At 51.0% G+C, this 13023-nt stretch overlaps 3 protein-coding genes across 3 annotated transcripts; all 3 read right to left on the bottom strand.

Annotated features, from left to right (window-relative positions):
• Window positions 1-197: 197 nt before the first annotated feature.
• BDV14DRAFT_53444 (putative NAD binding Rossmann fold oxidoreductase) lies at window positions 198-1720 on the bottom strand. The gene is made up of 2 exons (XM_073776978.1): window positions 1089-1720; window positions 198-993 (listed from the first exon to the last, which is right to left on the bottom strand). Exons 1-2 carry the CDS (start codon window positions 1413-1415, stop codon window positions 253-255), a joined length of 1068 nt encoding a protein of 355 aa, XP_073628578.1. The 5' UTR covers window positions 1416-1720; the 3' UTR covers window positions 198-252.
• On the bottom strand, window positions 1690-3834 carry BDV14DRAFT_172376 (uncharacterized protein). Its single transcript, XM_073768578.1, has 4 exons — window positions 3366-3834; window positions 2868-3297; window positions 2667-2803; window positions 1690-2619 (listed from the first exon to the last, which is right to left on the bottom strand). The coding sequence occupies exons 1-4, from the start codon at window positions 3650-3652 to the stop codon at window positions 1902-1904; spliced, it is 1572 nt and encodes a 523-aa protein (XP_073628577.1). The 5' UTR covers window positions 3653-3834; the 3' UTR covers window positions 1690-1901.
• A 53-nt stretch (window positions 3835-3887) lies between these two features.
• On the bottom strand, window positions 3888-11614 carry tor (putative TOR pathway phosphatidylinositol 3-kinase TorA). The gene is made up of 4 exons (XM_073776977.1): window positions 11368-11614; window positions 10355-11306; window positions 4618-10306; window positions 3888-4570 (listed from the first exon to the last, which is right to left on the bottom strand). Exons 1-4 carry the CDS (start codon window positions 11492-11494, stop codon window positions 4181-4183), a joined length of 7158 nt encoding a protein of 2385 aa, XP_073628576.1. The 5' UTR covers window positions 11495-11614; the 3' UTR covers window positions 3888-4180.
• Between the last annotated feature and the right edge of the window lie 1409 nt (window positions 11615-13023).

Raw genomic sequence — 13023 nt, 5'->3', positions numbered from 1 at the left:
GTGCATAAGTCGAAGAGTACTGGCAAGGGCGTTTCGCTAGTGAATAAAGCACTTAAGACAGATGTTTCTCGGCCTAGACTGCCGCCTATTGAGTTATCTGCGAGACACTATCGTGAGCTTGCAGCTTAATGCTTTTCCATTACGTTTACTCAGTCATGTACAATACTTTCTGTATCGGGTATGAATCTATTTTCAGTCTATAGCATATCCCATCCTCAATAACAAGAAACAGCCATTTGATGAAAACGAAATCTAAAGCTTATTCTTAGCAATCCGCTCTCCACTCTCATCAAAGAAGATCTTCTCTCCCGAAATCAAACTCTCCTGCAACGCAGCCCCAATCCGCACAGCCTGCACCGCCCCCTCAAGCTTCAACGGCACAGGCTTCTTCTCAAGCACACTCGCGGTAAACTCATTCGCCTCTGTGACAAACGCATACTCAAAGCGGTCATAGTAATGCTGCGGAATCTCCTTCTTGATACCGCCTGCATCGAACGTTTGAACGAGGTTAAGCTGTGGTTGCGCGTTGACGGTGACCTTCCCCTTCGTCCCGATAAATTCACTCGTATCTTCCTGTCCCGCAGCCATCATGCGGGATGCATAGAAATAAGCCATCTTCCCATCATAGAACTCTACCAATCCAACAGCATTATCGCGATCATTATGCTTCCTCAGATCCGGTTCCACAGCCGTGATACCAACAGCAGAAACACTCCGGACTTTACTCTCCTGCCCGAAGAACCACAATGTAAGATCAATATCGTGAATCGAGCAGTCGACGAAGATCCCGCCGGAGAATTCGGCGTACGCCACGAAGAACCCTGAAGGATCGAGCTTGTCGCATGTTTGGGAGCGGATTACGGATGGGGAGCCGAGCGCGCCGCTGGACATCTTGGTGTAGGCGTCGCGGTAGGAGGCGTCGAAGCGCCGGGAGAAACCGCACATTACGTTAAGGTGTGGCTTGGAGTTTGCGGCGTCGAGGACTTTTTGGCTCTACAGTATACCTTCATTAGCACTCACCCCCAACCACAACCACAAAATAGTCAAGTAGGCAAGGTAGGGTAGGGTAAACCTGAAGAGGAACATACAATCTCAACACTCGTACTCAACGGCTTCTCACAAAGAACATGCTTCTCCTTCTCAATCGCCTTAATCGCCTGCTCGGCATGCACAGCAGTCGCGCTCGCAACAACAACTGCTTCAAGACCTTCATGCTTCAGCATCTCATCGTAGTCCTTGTAGATTGTGACGCCGTAGGGGGCAAGGTGGACCTTCGCCCACTCGATCTCGGCGTCGTCGGGGGTGCTGGCGGCGACTAGTTCCGCGCGGGGGGTGCGCTCGAGGAAGTTTAGGGCGTGGCGCTTGCCCATGCGGCCGAGGCCTGCGCAGCCGATTTTGAGGCGTTGGGCTGTCATTTTGGTTCTTTGGATTGTCGTTGAGGAGGAGGTTGGGAGGGGAGAGAGTCAATTGACTTAGTAGGTCGAGAGAGGGGAACAATTGAATGAGGGGATGCAGGTTGGTGAGGAAGGAAGAGGAGCAGTATTTGCTCAAACAGCGAGTCCCGAATTTAAGTGCCAAAAGTCGGTCTGATCTCGCGAACAACGCGAATTGCCATGTCCGTGTCGGCACTGCAGCTAGACACGTATCTACCGTACCGTACCTATCAGTGAGGACCCCTCGCAGGAACAACTCCGATGTTGATCGCCAATGGGTGGTCTGTGGTGAGAAGGTGGGGAAGAGAGGGTCAAACCCCGGAAAACAGCTTCCAGACCCAGAGGAGAAATGGTTTCCGTTCTGCGGAGGGTTTTTGCGGGGAATGTTTCCTTTTGCTTCAATTCAACGCCATTATTTCCAGGGTCTAAATAGAGTAATTACAGACGATGACATAGATCGTGATAAAACTATTTGCTTCTCCTCCTCTTCTCCCTCTCCTTCTCTTTCACCACTGGATCCACGAACCCCTCGCCCCTCATCCAGGCGAGCACCTTCCGCGCTGCGGGACCCTGCACCGCGCCCGGTCGGCCTTCCAGCACAGATCCTAGAACAGCCCAAGCTGCCACGAACAATGTGACCTCGCCTGCTCTCCACCCCTTCCAAGCTCCCCTCTTCACCCCCGCTTTCCACGCGGAGTCGACCGCGAGTCGGAAAAAGTACAGGAAGAGACTGCGGCTGTTATTTCCCAGAAATGCGAACGGTATGCCAGCCAGACAACCGGACAGGTAGAAGCGCTGTGTTGGGAGGGCGGAGCGCGGGAGAAGCGCGTTCCACAGGCAGATTGTGCCCCAGGCTGTGCTAAGGGATGCGGAAAGGACGCCTGTCTGCGTGAGGACTTTTTGTGACAGGGTATTTACCGTTGTGAGAGGGGCTGTGAGCCAGGATTTCAGGTGCAGGGCTGAGCGCGCGAGAGTTACTACGGTCAACAGGCGTGCAAGGGCTGATACAGAGAGCAAGACCTGGTGCGCGCATGCTGTGCCACAGCTGGGGTTGTTGGGATGAAGCAGCGCACAGGAGAGATTGGGAATTGAGGGGTGCGCTGGTCCTGTGATGGGTGAGATAGACTTTAGTCCTGAAGGTAGGACGTCGGGGCCTGCCGGACGTAGTATTGGCGAGACAAACGCTCTGCTTCTGTTAACGCTTTTCCTGTTACACCAACAGGACAGACTTACGGCCAACGAAGATTCGCAATCGCTGCAATCGAATCCACAATCTCCTCCTTCTCCGGCCACGGGAACTGCGCCGGCAATGTATCCGGTCGCTCATGGATATAACTCGGCGAGTACTTGAGAATCGCATCCCCGAACCACTGCATCCAATTAGCCATTCCATCCAAAATAACCACATCGCAGGATACAAGGCCAGTAACCAACCTTAGGCGTAGCCTCCCGATCAAAAACAAACGCATGAAACAACTGCGCCAACGAAGCCGGCATAAGCAACCAGCTCCCAAACCACCTCGGCTTGTTCACCAACCACCCCTTCTCATCCATAACATTATACGTCGCCTCGAGACCCCGTGTAGCCGCATATATCGCAACCGTCATGCGCAGCTGGTTCTGCGTTGCTATGCCCAGTGCGAATCCAGCAAGACTAGCACCCACGGCGGGCGCATACCGCGATGTCAGTGCCTTCGAAAGCCGCGGGTTCCGCTCGCGAAAGGGCGTCGCTTCATCTGTGCGGAGGTTTGCGCGGAGGCGGACGAAAAACCGGTGTAGGAGTCGATGAAGGAGAACCATCAAGGAGAGGGAGAGTGAAAGGCGGAAGTTCGGAGACTGTAGAAGCGTTGTTCTTGCTTTCGTCCTTAAATCGCATTAGCCATCATCCATCTACTCCAAATCAAATCAAGATAAAGATAAAGAAAGACATACTGAGCACTCTTCCTCTGCACACGACCAACAATAAACTCCACCACCTTCAAAAGCCCCCCCGACACAAGAAACACACGTAGCGACGCCCGCACAGCAGCCTCATTATATTTACTTTTCGAGCGAGTAACCGCTTCAAATTTCGCTGGGGACAGCAATTTTTTCTGCAAGGTGGGAGACCTCTGGATATACTCGTGGAGAGCCTTGTATTCTCTGGCGCTGAGCGAGACGCGCAGGGCGTTGCGGACCACGGGGTTTACCCCAGGATCAGGCTGTGGAGGCGGGGCCATGGTTCTTTTCGCATCGAATTCGACGGTTGATTATTGCGAGATGAGTAGTGTCATGCGATTGCATGAGGGATTAGGGGGGTGTGAAAGAGTAAAGCTGGAGGGCAAAGAGCCGACGAGGAGGATTGAGGAGGTGATGAGTGTCTGCCCGTGACCTCGGCTCAGCGACAGCGAATCTTGTGACGTCGACTAAGTAAAACAAAGGGCCACCACTACTCTAGATTTAGATTCATATCGTGGGATAGATCTCACATTTAAATTCGTTTATGTTTAAAGTTATGTAGTAAGTGATTAGAAATGCCATTATATACTCCGTAGAGCTGAATGTCATGTCTAGCGCAAATAACAATCATAAGGTAACCACCATCCCTTGGAAGCAACGCAAAGCAGGTCGGCGTGGCAGAGAGCCATTATGCTACAGCCGAACAAAAACTCATAAAACTCATCCCATGCAAATCCGTCATCGCCATCAAAATGTGAAAGTTGAAAAAAAGACCCTGAACACAATATATCCACAAGGAAGCAAAAGAATCACCAGAAACTACACCATCCAATCCAGTGCTGACAGATGTTCTCGACGCTAGTCGCCTGCGCAAGCAACTTGTCAACCTGGTCACTCACGTTCAGCTCATCGGTAGGCTTAAAGTCTCGGCCAGTCAGCTTCTCCCGAACACGGGCAAGCACCTGCAGGGCTCTCGCGTTTTGGGCCTCGCGTGCTTCGTTCGGGATGCCTTCTTGGGCGTCGAGGATGCCGCCTTCCAGTATTGACGGCCGGCGGTGTCGGGAAAAGGCACTCGGTTGCACGCCCTGATCCATATTGCCGTTTGAAATTATTGATTGACGTCGCTCGCCATTGAACGGCATTCGGTCGGGAGACTCGCGGATTCCGAGACGCCAGTTGATGAGTGGGTCGTGAATGAACTACGCGGGTCAGTATGTTTTAAATGTGTAGTGAGCAAGTGACTTACAGCTTCGAGAACGGCCATCAATGACTCCTTGTTCTCGCGAATTACCCGCATCACAGCTTCGCATGTGATTCGGTAGCTTCCTTCAATGTTGCTAACTTCCATTGCGAATGTCAACATACGGGTCAGACGGAAAGGTACGCGCTCGGGATACTTTTCCCGATGCATCGCAACCTCGAAGCAGTCGCCGAAATCGATATGAACCACCTTTCCAGTAACACGGTCAAGGAGAAGATTGGATGGGTGACGATCACCCAGACCAAGAATGTAGCCGACCATCGACATGACACCGAGAGACCGAGTGTAATTGGTTCGGCGTTCCAGCCATGCTTCTGAGCTCTTACTCTTCAACCACAAAACGCGGTAGAGATCCTTTCCTGTCGTGTTGTCCATAGCATAGCCAAAGACTTCGACCTTTTGCATAAGCGTGAGATTATCGTAGTCTGGAGCCATTTGCAGCATGATCCTGTGCTCGATGTTGAGTAGAATGCGTCGGGTTTCTCGGTACTCTTTGATCAGGGCATGTAGTGTGTCACTGTTGGTGACCCATCCGATAATACCAGAGTTCTGGGACAGTGGAATAGCCGGGAATCGCTGCACTGTCAAATGACGCTTGAAGCTCTCGCTATCGTTGTCGAGAAGAGTGTTGACCAAACCGAAGAGTTGCATGACCCGCTCATCTTGTCGGATATCTTCGTGACCCTTTACAATGTACATATAAGAGCTTCCGTCGCTACCCTTGAGCGTCATCCTGCGCGGCCGCTTCTTGGTTTGCAGGACGTGTAGAATAGGATCAAAGCTGATGATGCGGATCACAGGGCGGCCACTCTGGTAGGTACCAGGAACGGCCAGGTCAAGGTCCGTGCAATCCTTGAGCTTGGGCGACACATATTTCAAGTCGAGAGTCGACAGCTGCGGTAACTGTCGGCTGATCTTGCGGAAGACATTGTAGTACAGGTCCCACGCCTGGTTCAAGTCGCCGATCTCCTCAGTCTCTCGGTAAAGCATGCAGAAATGCTTCGCTTCGGCCAAGTCTCGACCGAACGCTTGAGCGAATGACACCTCACGTAATGTCTCAGCACCCTTGTCGAGCATCTCATGGAGTGGTGCAAGCGTCGAGAACATTCCATCCACATTGTGGTCGCCAAAGTACAGTCGTGAGGCTTCTTCCAGTCCTTCATGCCAGAGCTCGTGCCATAGAACGGCAACTCTGATCAGTTCGTGACTTACAAGGTCGGCTTGTTCGACCAGGTTGGCACTGTGTGTTCGCATGCTCTCCATGATACTGCTGGCAGACTGTGACCGGCGAGCAACGTTGGATTTCATTGCCACCGTCAGCGGATACACAAGGGCCTGAGGATGTGCCTTGCCCAGTTCTGCCAGCAGACGATGGACGGCGCTGCGAACCCTAAAGTTGGGCTGGTTGATACGAGCAATAAGCTGAGGTGTAACGGCAAGCCATGTGTCAATGTTGACTGCGGTGAAGCCCTCCGTGACCACCGCGTTGACCTCTTGATCGCCGCCATGATTGAACCAGAGGGTGAGCAACCGCAAAGTGTCTTGCAGAGAAGACGTTGATGACAGCGCGATGGACCTAAGGAAACCACGGATGGCAGGAATCACATGCTCTGTGACAATATGACCTGGAACCAGCGACAGGTTTCCGCCATCCCTGCTTGCTTGGCTGGCAATTGTTGTCACCACCTCAAAGTTTGCTAGAGCCCATGAGTGCCAAGCTTTGTAAGAATCACGATTGTATCTAGTGGCCGCTGAGTATGCGTTGAGGACTTCGCGAACAAGTTCTGGCCGCCAGTCCCCTCGTTGCAAGGCCGTCTGCCACTCTCCGAGTCTCAGATAACTCTTAGCAAGAAGTTTCCGGAACTTATTCACGTCACCAACGCGATCCTTCAGACCCTGATGGTCGACATGGTTCGGGTCAGCGGCACCGTTGATGCCGTTGATGTTATTATGTTCCGCCTGCGAGGCTGCAAGAGCGTTGAAGCGAGTGAGATCTTCGGTAAGATTGCCGGTAAATTCCCGGAGCATTTGAAGGGCTTCACGTTGGCGACCAGTCGCCCAGCTGAATTTTAAGCGAGCATAAGTGACTTCGGGTGGTGATATAGTCCGTGTACCGCCATTACCATCGGAAAGAATTGTTTCTAGCGACGCCAGAGACCGTTCGGCAAGTCCCATTCGGTTCGACTTGCGGCAGAGGTTTGCAAACTTGATCCACATATCCAGGTTCTCTCGTGGCGTCGTAACCAGTGCTCGCACCTTGAGATTGCGTTGCCATACCTCCACATTTTGCTGGCAGCCAAGAAGTCGTCTGTTCCAGGTTTGGCGCATGGCGTTTTGCCTCTCCGGGTCGCCAACATTTTGCTTGTATGTGATGATTTCCTCAAGTTCAGCAAGCATCTGCACACGTACAATGACATTGTATGCACGGTTATATGACTCGCCAAGCAAAGCCGACAGCTCCGTGTCAAGGCCATTCCGCGCCTTTTCAATGTACATCCCCGCCTCTTCGAACTGATTACGATGGATTGCCAAAATCGCACCAAAGAACGAGCGGTCCGGAGACTGCTCCTTCATGACGCCCAAGTACGAATCCATCAATTCCCATTGACCTCGACCCCATGCAGCTGCAGCGGCTAGCGGAGCAATGGATTTTCGATGTTCCAGCGAAGCCTGGTTCCATTTCTCCTGCGCCAAGTCTGAAAGCACCTTCCACTCTCCGAGAGCGTGCAGACACCGCATTTTGCCCATCGTAATGCCGAAAGAGTCAGGATCAATCTTTTCCCGACGCTTGTAAGCCGCGAGAGCCTCCTCCCAGCGCTGAAGCTTTTCGAACCAGGTCTCTTTGAGTTCAACATCACGATATGCTTGGGCTTTCCGAAGGATACCGATGGCGGCGTCGGACTGCTGAAGTTGATTATTAATGGTAATCAAGGCTTCTACCGCACCAGAATTCTGGTCTTGTTCGAATTCGAGTTCCTTGTAGTGGAGGGCCTTTGCAAACGCGTGGCATTTGGCGGCATATTTGCCGAGAGTACGGATGTCGATCGGCAATGCTTTATCGTCGTGCTCCATGAATTCAGCAAGATTGAGCAGGATCTGAAGAATCTCTGGCGGAATATTAGGGGAGGTGAGGGCCTTTTCGATCGACCTTACAAGCTCCTCCTGATATTGATCAAACAATTCAGTCCAGCAAGAAACGAAGGCGGCGTTGAATAGATCTCTGGAAAGCGGCGTATATAAACTCCCCAAGTTTGCACAAGCGCGCAGCGCTGGCGAAGGCGACTCCTTCAAGAGTTCCACGCTGAATCGGCGAATCCATTCCTGCCAATCCTCCCGTGTCGACTTCGACGATGCATCCCAAGCGTTCTTCAAGTGCTGCTGGTTGACCACCATCTTCTTCTGGCCAATATCTGCATAGTTGGCATCATCTGCTAACGTAGCATAGCTTTCGTCTGGGTTGAGATCCTGTGGAAGCGGATCACCCTTTTGAAGTTTGGTCACGAGAATCTGATAATTGACGTGATTGACCTGGTTTTGTTTCAAGACTTTGTTGAACAGGTTGATGTAGTGGTTAAAGTCCTGTCCTAGCTGGAATATCAAGGAGCAGATGCAATCCATTGCAGCCTGTCTCAACATCCGATCGTTGCCGGCAACGACTCGGGACAGGGAATGGACAATCAAGGACGCAAAGTCAGAAACATTGACCTGGCGAGACAGTTTCGTCAAGCTGTCAATAGCCGACTTTCTAAGGCTTGGCGGGTTCTGAGCTCTGTCGAACAGGCGCACAATAGACGGGACGATCAGATGCATGTACTCTTCACCGCTGGGTCCGAAAATCAGAAAGCTGTGCAGAATTCTCTCTGACGGCTGCCGTCGTTGACTAGTATCGCTCTCAAGAGAGGCCAACATTGGAGGAATGAGATTGGCGAGGTATTTCTTGAATTCCCCCTCTAGAGACTTGGCAATCGCCTCGACAAGCGAAAGAATCGTCGCTTGGATTTGATGCGTTGTTTCCCAGAAATCTCGAATGACTTCAATGATCTCAGGCAGAAAGGCTCTTATGTGCTGCCTTACGATATTGACTAGGATCGCCATTTGGTTAAAGTAAGATTCAAGTCGACTCAAAGGTGAATTCCGGATCACAGAGATGAAACCAGGAATGATCTGGCCAAGGAATGGGACACACTTCAAACCGAGAGTCTTGAAGATCGTTACAATCGCATCAATGACCTGCGAATGATGTTGTGCAAGAGAACTCTCGCGAAGTATATTCTGCATGAGGGTGTGGATCACAACAGTCGGGTAGTACTCTTCGTTGGATGGCGCAAGGCCTTGCATGATGAGACTGACATCCGAGACTGATTGGATCTCGTTGATATGGTGAACATCCGGCGCGGTTTCGCTGATCTGCTGGTACTTGTAGGGATCCAATGCACCAAGTATTCCCAGCACCTTGATTGTCTCTTTCCGAAGCGACCCTGTCTGCTCTGTCTTGATGATACCGATGAGTACAGCAAGTAGATGCGGATGCTCCACGTATGGGTCGATAACGTAGCCAGAGTTGCTGGCTATTTGGCCCAGGGTTCTTAAAGCCGCTTCTCTTTTCGGGTGGGATGAAAGATCCTGCAGAGCGTCCAAGATAATAGGCATAAGCTCGGGTAAATACGTCTTCATATCGCTCCCTCCAACGCTGGCAAGCTCTCCAACTGCTTTTAGCGTAGTAGACGCGACACCATCGTTTGCGTCGGTTGCTTTGGGCAGCAGAGTCTTCACCATGGGGTCAACATATGAACGTATGAGTTTGGTCGCATTCGAGACAAAGAGGCTGATAAGCTGCGCGCTCTCTTCCTTTTGGCGCGCAGTGGTTGCGAATCCGAGGCCTGTAAGCAAATTCACCAACAGCTTGCGCAAAGGCGGGAATACATATGCGGGATTGACGCTGGAGACGCGTCCAATGATAGAGATCGCAGCCTCCCGAACAGAGAATACTTCATCGTTGACGGCCAAGAACAGGCATCGGATATTCTCTGGCCGTGCGAGGTGCCGGTCAAACTTGCGGTCGAGGGACCATAGAACAGTGCGTCGAATCTCAGGATCCGAATCACCAACTCCGACGGTCAATAGCTTGTCTATGACTTCGCTAACAACCTGTATCGAGTGGCTACTAGTCTGGTTAATGATAGGATCATGGATGAAAAGCTGACAGCAAGTGAGAGCGGCGGCCTTGCGGATCTCAGGATTGTCGTTCTCAACGTAGCGGATAGCAACATCTCGCACGAACTCATTCAATATGTGGCCCGAAAAGTCAAAGCTGCCCAAGGTATGTAGGGCTAATGCAATCTCAGCATCAGCGTGTAGCTCTTGTTGGGTGAAGTCCTTCGCAAAGGAAGGCATCGGGGGCAATCGGCTGTCGGGGCATCCCAAAGGCCGAAAAGGGTTTCCATCAAGAATCAGGCTGAGCATATCTAGTAGCTTCACTTGGACCGTCGGCTTGATTGGAGGTATGTAGTGCGCCATGTCAATGAGAGCCTGGGTCAGAGATTCGCTCAGGCCGCAGGCAAAAATGGGGTCAAGGAGTGATTCCATGTATCTACTGAGTGCCTGTCCGACGGCGATGGAAAGCATGCTGATACACTCAAACATAGGTGCTTCGTTGATAACAGCCCGATTTCGCCTTGTAATGGTTAGCGCTGCGCTTGCAACTTCGGAAAACCGCACTTACGCTTTTATCGCCAGGCCCTCCCGGATATGAACAATGATCCCATCCAGGTACTGTGCAATGGCAACGCCCACGGCATTGGCAATCTTGCCAATAGCAATGAAAGCAGCATTTCGCTCTCTGTCCCGCTTGAGTTGGGCTTGAAGGTGTACCATGAACTTATGCAGATATGTGTCGATAAAATCAACGGGAGCGTAGGAGGCGAGGATTGGAATGGTAAGAACGACCTGCGTCCGAATCTTGGGATCACGGTGGTCCTTGAGACGGAGAACAATTTCACATGCATTATGGTAGTGCTCGTTCATGAACATGGCACCCTTCAACAGAAGCTCTTTCAGCACCAAGAGTGATCCATGGATAGAGTCCACATTATTGGACTTTAGACCTAAGAGCGCTTCCTCATAGATCCTTGCGAACCACAGCTGTCGGACTTGTATGTCTCTTGCAGCGATGATCTCGAAACACTCGCTCACTGCTTCGGAAGCACACTCTCGGATGAGAGCCTTTTGGTCCCTAAGGGCAACCCAAATAAGTTCGAAAATTTGTGGAACGAACCCATAGAGAAGGGTGGGGGAGTTTTTGGCGAGCTCTCGGATGACCAACACGGCAGCGAATCGCCGAAGCTCTTGTCGTTCGGATTGAAGCGCTTCCAGTGCAGATTGTATTTCACTCTCGACCAGCTCGGCTGTAAGAGCACCGCCGGGCTTCGCAAGTCGACCGAGTGCCCGCGCGGCGTGTACGAGGACGATCGTATCGCCGCAGCGGAGTGCGCTTCGCAGATAGCTAGAAAATCTAGTTGTTTTCTGGGCATTGTCCACACAATCGAGATCTATAAGTCTATTGAGAGCAGCAATACCGCCGAGCCTCTCATACACATCGTTACCGGTGACGACATATTGGCCGATACGTTGAGTAATGCCGTTGTAGAATTCGAGGAATCGCTCCGGAGATAAGTCTAGCAGTAGACAAAAATCAGCTCTCGGTTCAGTGTGAAGCTCCAGGAAGGCTTGTATTACCTCTTGAGATCGAAATGATATGCTCGTAAAGCTCGTAAGCAGCTCTGAGCCGCGTATCCTCGTTCTTAGACTTCAACTCGACGAAGAGTTTCTGGGAGGCGTCCGTGATCGGAAACGTTTGCGCCATTGTTGATACCGCACCCTAGAGGGCTCAGACATTTGACAGCAGCCTCGAGGGCATTCAAAATAGCGAAGTAAGCATGAGCGAGAGGGTCGGGCGTCGATGAGTGAGACGGAGGGAAAGAAGAGGCGGTTTGGGTGGCAGAAGGTCACCTGGAAGGTCTGGAGTTGAGGTCCGCTCGTGGTCGTGCACGGGCCAGTTGATGCCTGGGGCATCGACTGCCCGACAGCCTAACCAACTATACATTCACTGAGCTCTTTCCTAGCATGTGTTACCACTTTCCATTCTTCTCTTTGTTTTGACTTTCTCATTCTCTTCAATTCCTTCCGCTTTAACTCTAACTGCACTCATTCTCTTGACAGACTCTGTCGACGGCCAATATCATTGTCCCAAGCAGTCCACATCGTACAGGCCATGGTCCGTTTGATCAATGCACCTGTGAGGTTTGTGAGTTTCCGTCCAGCTAAAAACATATCTGGTTGACTGATAATAACCAGAAGCGATGAGCCCTTGAAAAGGACATTTAAATGTCGCAGCATAGGTCGGCCTTTTGAAGCCCTTAAACGCCATACAAGACCCTGATCGAACAACGCTTCTCAGGACGACACTGTTCTTCTCTGCACAGGGGCCTGGAAGGTCACATTCTGTTGACGTTTGATTGATTTACCCGCCATGTCTTCTTCGCTACCTCAGCTCATGTACTAACATCTCTATTTCTAGACGGGTGCGCACAATAGGCCAATCGGAGAATGGAACCCTCTAGCCAGGGTCCGACGTGAAGACCTCCGATCATAGCCATGATTTCTTCTTTCATCGAAAGCAGAAGAACAAGGGCTGTTCGAGATACGGTCCTGGTCCCGGGGTTTCAGACTCAAGGCTACGGCAGACACTTTTCACACTACGGGCAGAACCACTAGTAACCCAAAATTGCTGTTTGATTGCTCACGGATGCACAGAGCTCTGCAATGATTTCTTCTTTCACCGAGAGGCAGCATCTTGTTTGTGTCAAACACTGGCGCTGCGGTTGACCTTCGGGACAAGGTCACCCAGATAGGTTTCCGAACCCTATGACGAGTGCATCAACTACTTTATTGGATTCCATTGCTATGTTTGTTGAGAGGTGCGATAGTCCTACAAAACAACAATCTAAATTTCGGAGGAGTGGAAGTGCGAAGGTTTAGGTACTTTTTATTTCAGTCAAGGGCAGGCTGGTCAACTCGAGTTATTCGTCAACATGCGTATCAAGCTTTTTTCCTTCCTCAAGGCAAAGCAACCGGCAGGCTGGTTGATTGCAATGTTAGCTTTTCTTTGTCATTTATTGTGTTGCACACATCTCACCGTGCCAGGCATCTCCGATACAAACAGTTTATAAAGCGCAATAAAACCCAGCAGGGATATAATTGGAAAAAATTGTACTTGTTTTCCATTATCATCGTCTGTGGAAACTTCTACAATATTAATCAGGCACAAGCTATAAAATATTAACGAAAGAAGCTATATTACCAGACAAGGCTACATAAGTAAGTACTTCGGCG

This window comes from Aspergillus stella-maris (assembly GCF_047715825.1).
Source record: "Aspergillus stella-maris strain CBS 113639 unplaced genomic scaffold BDV14scaffold_24, whole genome shotgun sequence".
NCBI classification, from domain to species: Eukaryota; Fungi; Ascomycota; class Eurotiomycetes; order Eurotiales; family Aspergillaceae; genus Aspergillus; species Aspergillus stella-maris.
The sequence above is the reverse complement of the archived record's forward strand: the minus strand, read 5'-3'. Positions and strand labels throughout refer to the sequence as shown.

What these genes read in the sequence shown, in the direction of transcription:
- tor (XM_073776977.1), bottom strand. Translation starts at nt 11,494, where the DNA reads ATGGCGCAAACGTTTCCGATCACGGACGCCTCCCAGAAACTCTTCGTC. An exon ending in TATCATTTCGATCTCAAGAG is followed by an intron (nt 11,307 to 11,367) that starts GTAATACAAGCC and finishes GTCTACTGCTAG; the next exon opens with ACTTATCTCCGGAGCGATTC. An exon ending in GAGGGCCTGGCGATAAAAGC is followed by an intron (nt 10,307 to 10,354) that starts GTAAGTGCGGTT and finishes AACCATTACAAG; the next exon opens with GCGAAATCGGGCTGTTATCA.
- BDV14DRAFT_172376 (XM_073768578.1), bottom strand. Translation starts at nt 3,652, where the DNA reads ATGGCCCCGCCTCCACAGCCTGATCCTGGGGTAAACCCCGTGGTCCGC. An exon ending in ATCGGGAGGCTACGCCTAAG is followed by an intron (nt 2,804 to 2,867) that starts GTTGGTTACTGG and finishes AATTGGATGCAG; the next exon opens with TGGTTCGGGGATGCGATTCT. An exon ending in ATTGCGAATCTTCGTTGGCC is followed by an intron (nt 2,620 to 2,666) that starts GTAAGTCTGTCC and finishes TAACAGAAGCAG; the next exon opens with AGCGTTTGTCTCGCCAATAC.
- BDV14DRAFT_53444 (XM_073776978.1), bottom strand. Translation starts at nt 1,415, where the DNA reads ATGACAGCCCAACGCCTCAAAATCGGCTGCGCAGGCCTCGGCCGCATG. An exon ending in TGAGTACGAGTGTTGAGATT is followed by an intron (nt 994 to 1,088) that starts GTATGTTCCTCT and finishes GGTATACTGTAG; the next exon opens with AGCCAAAAAGTCCTCGACGC.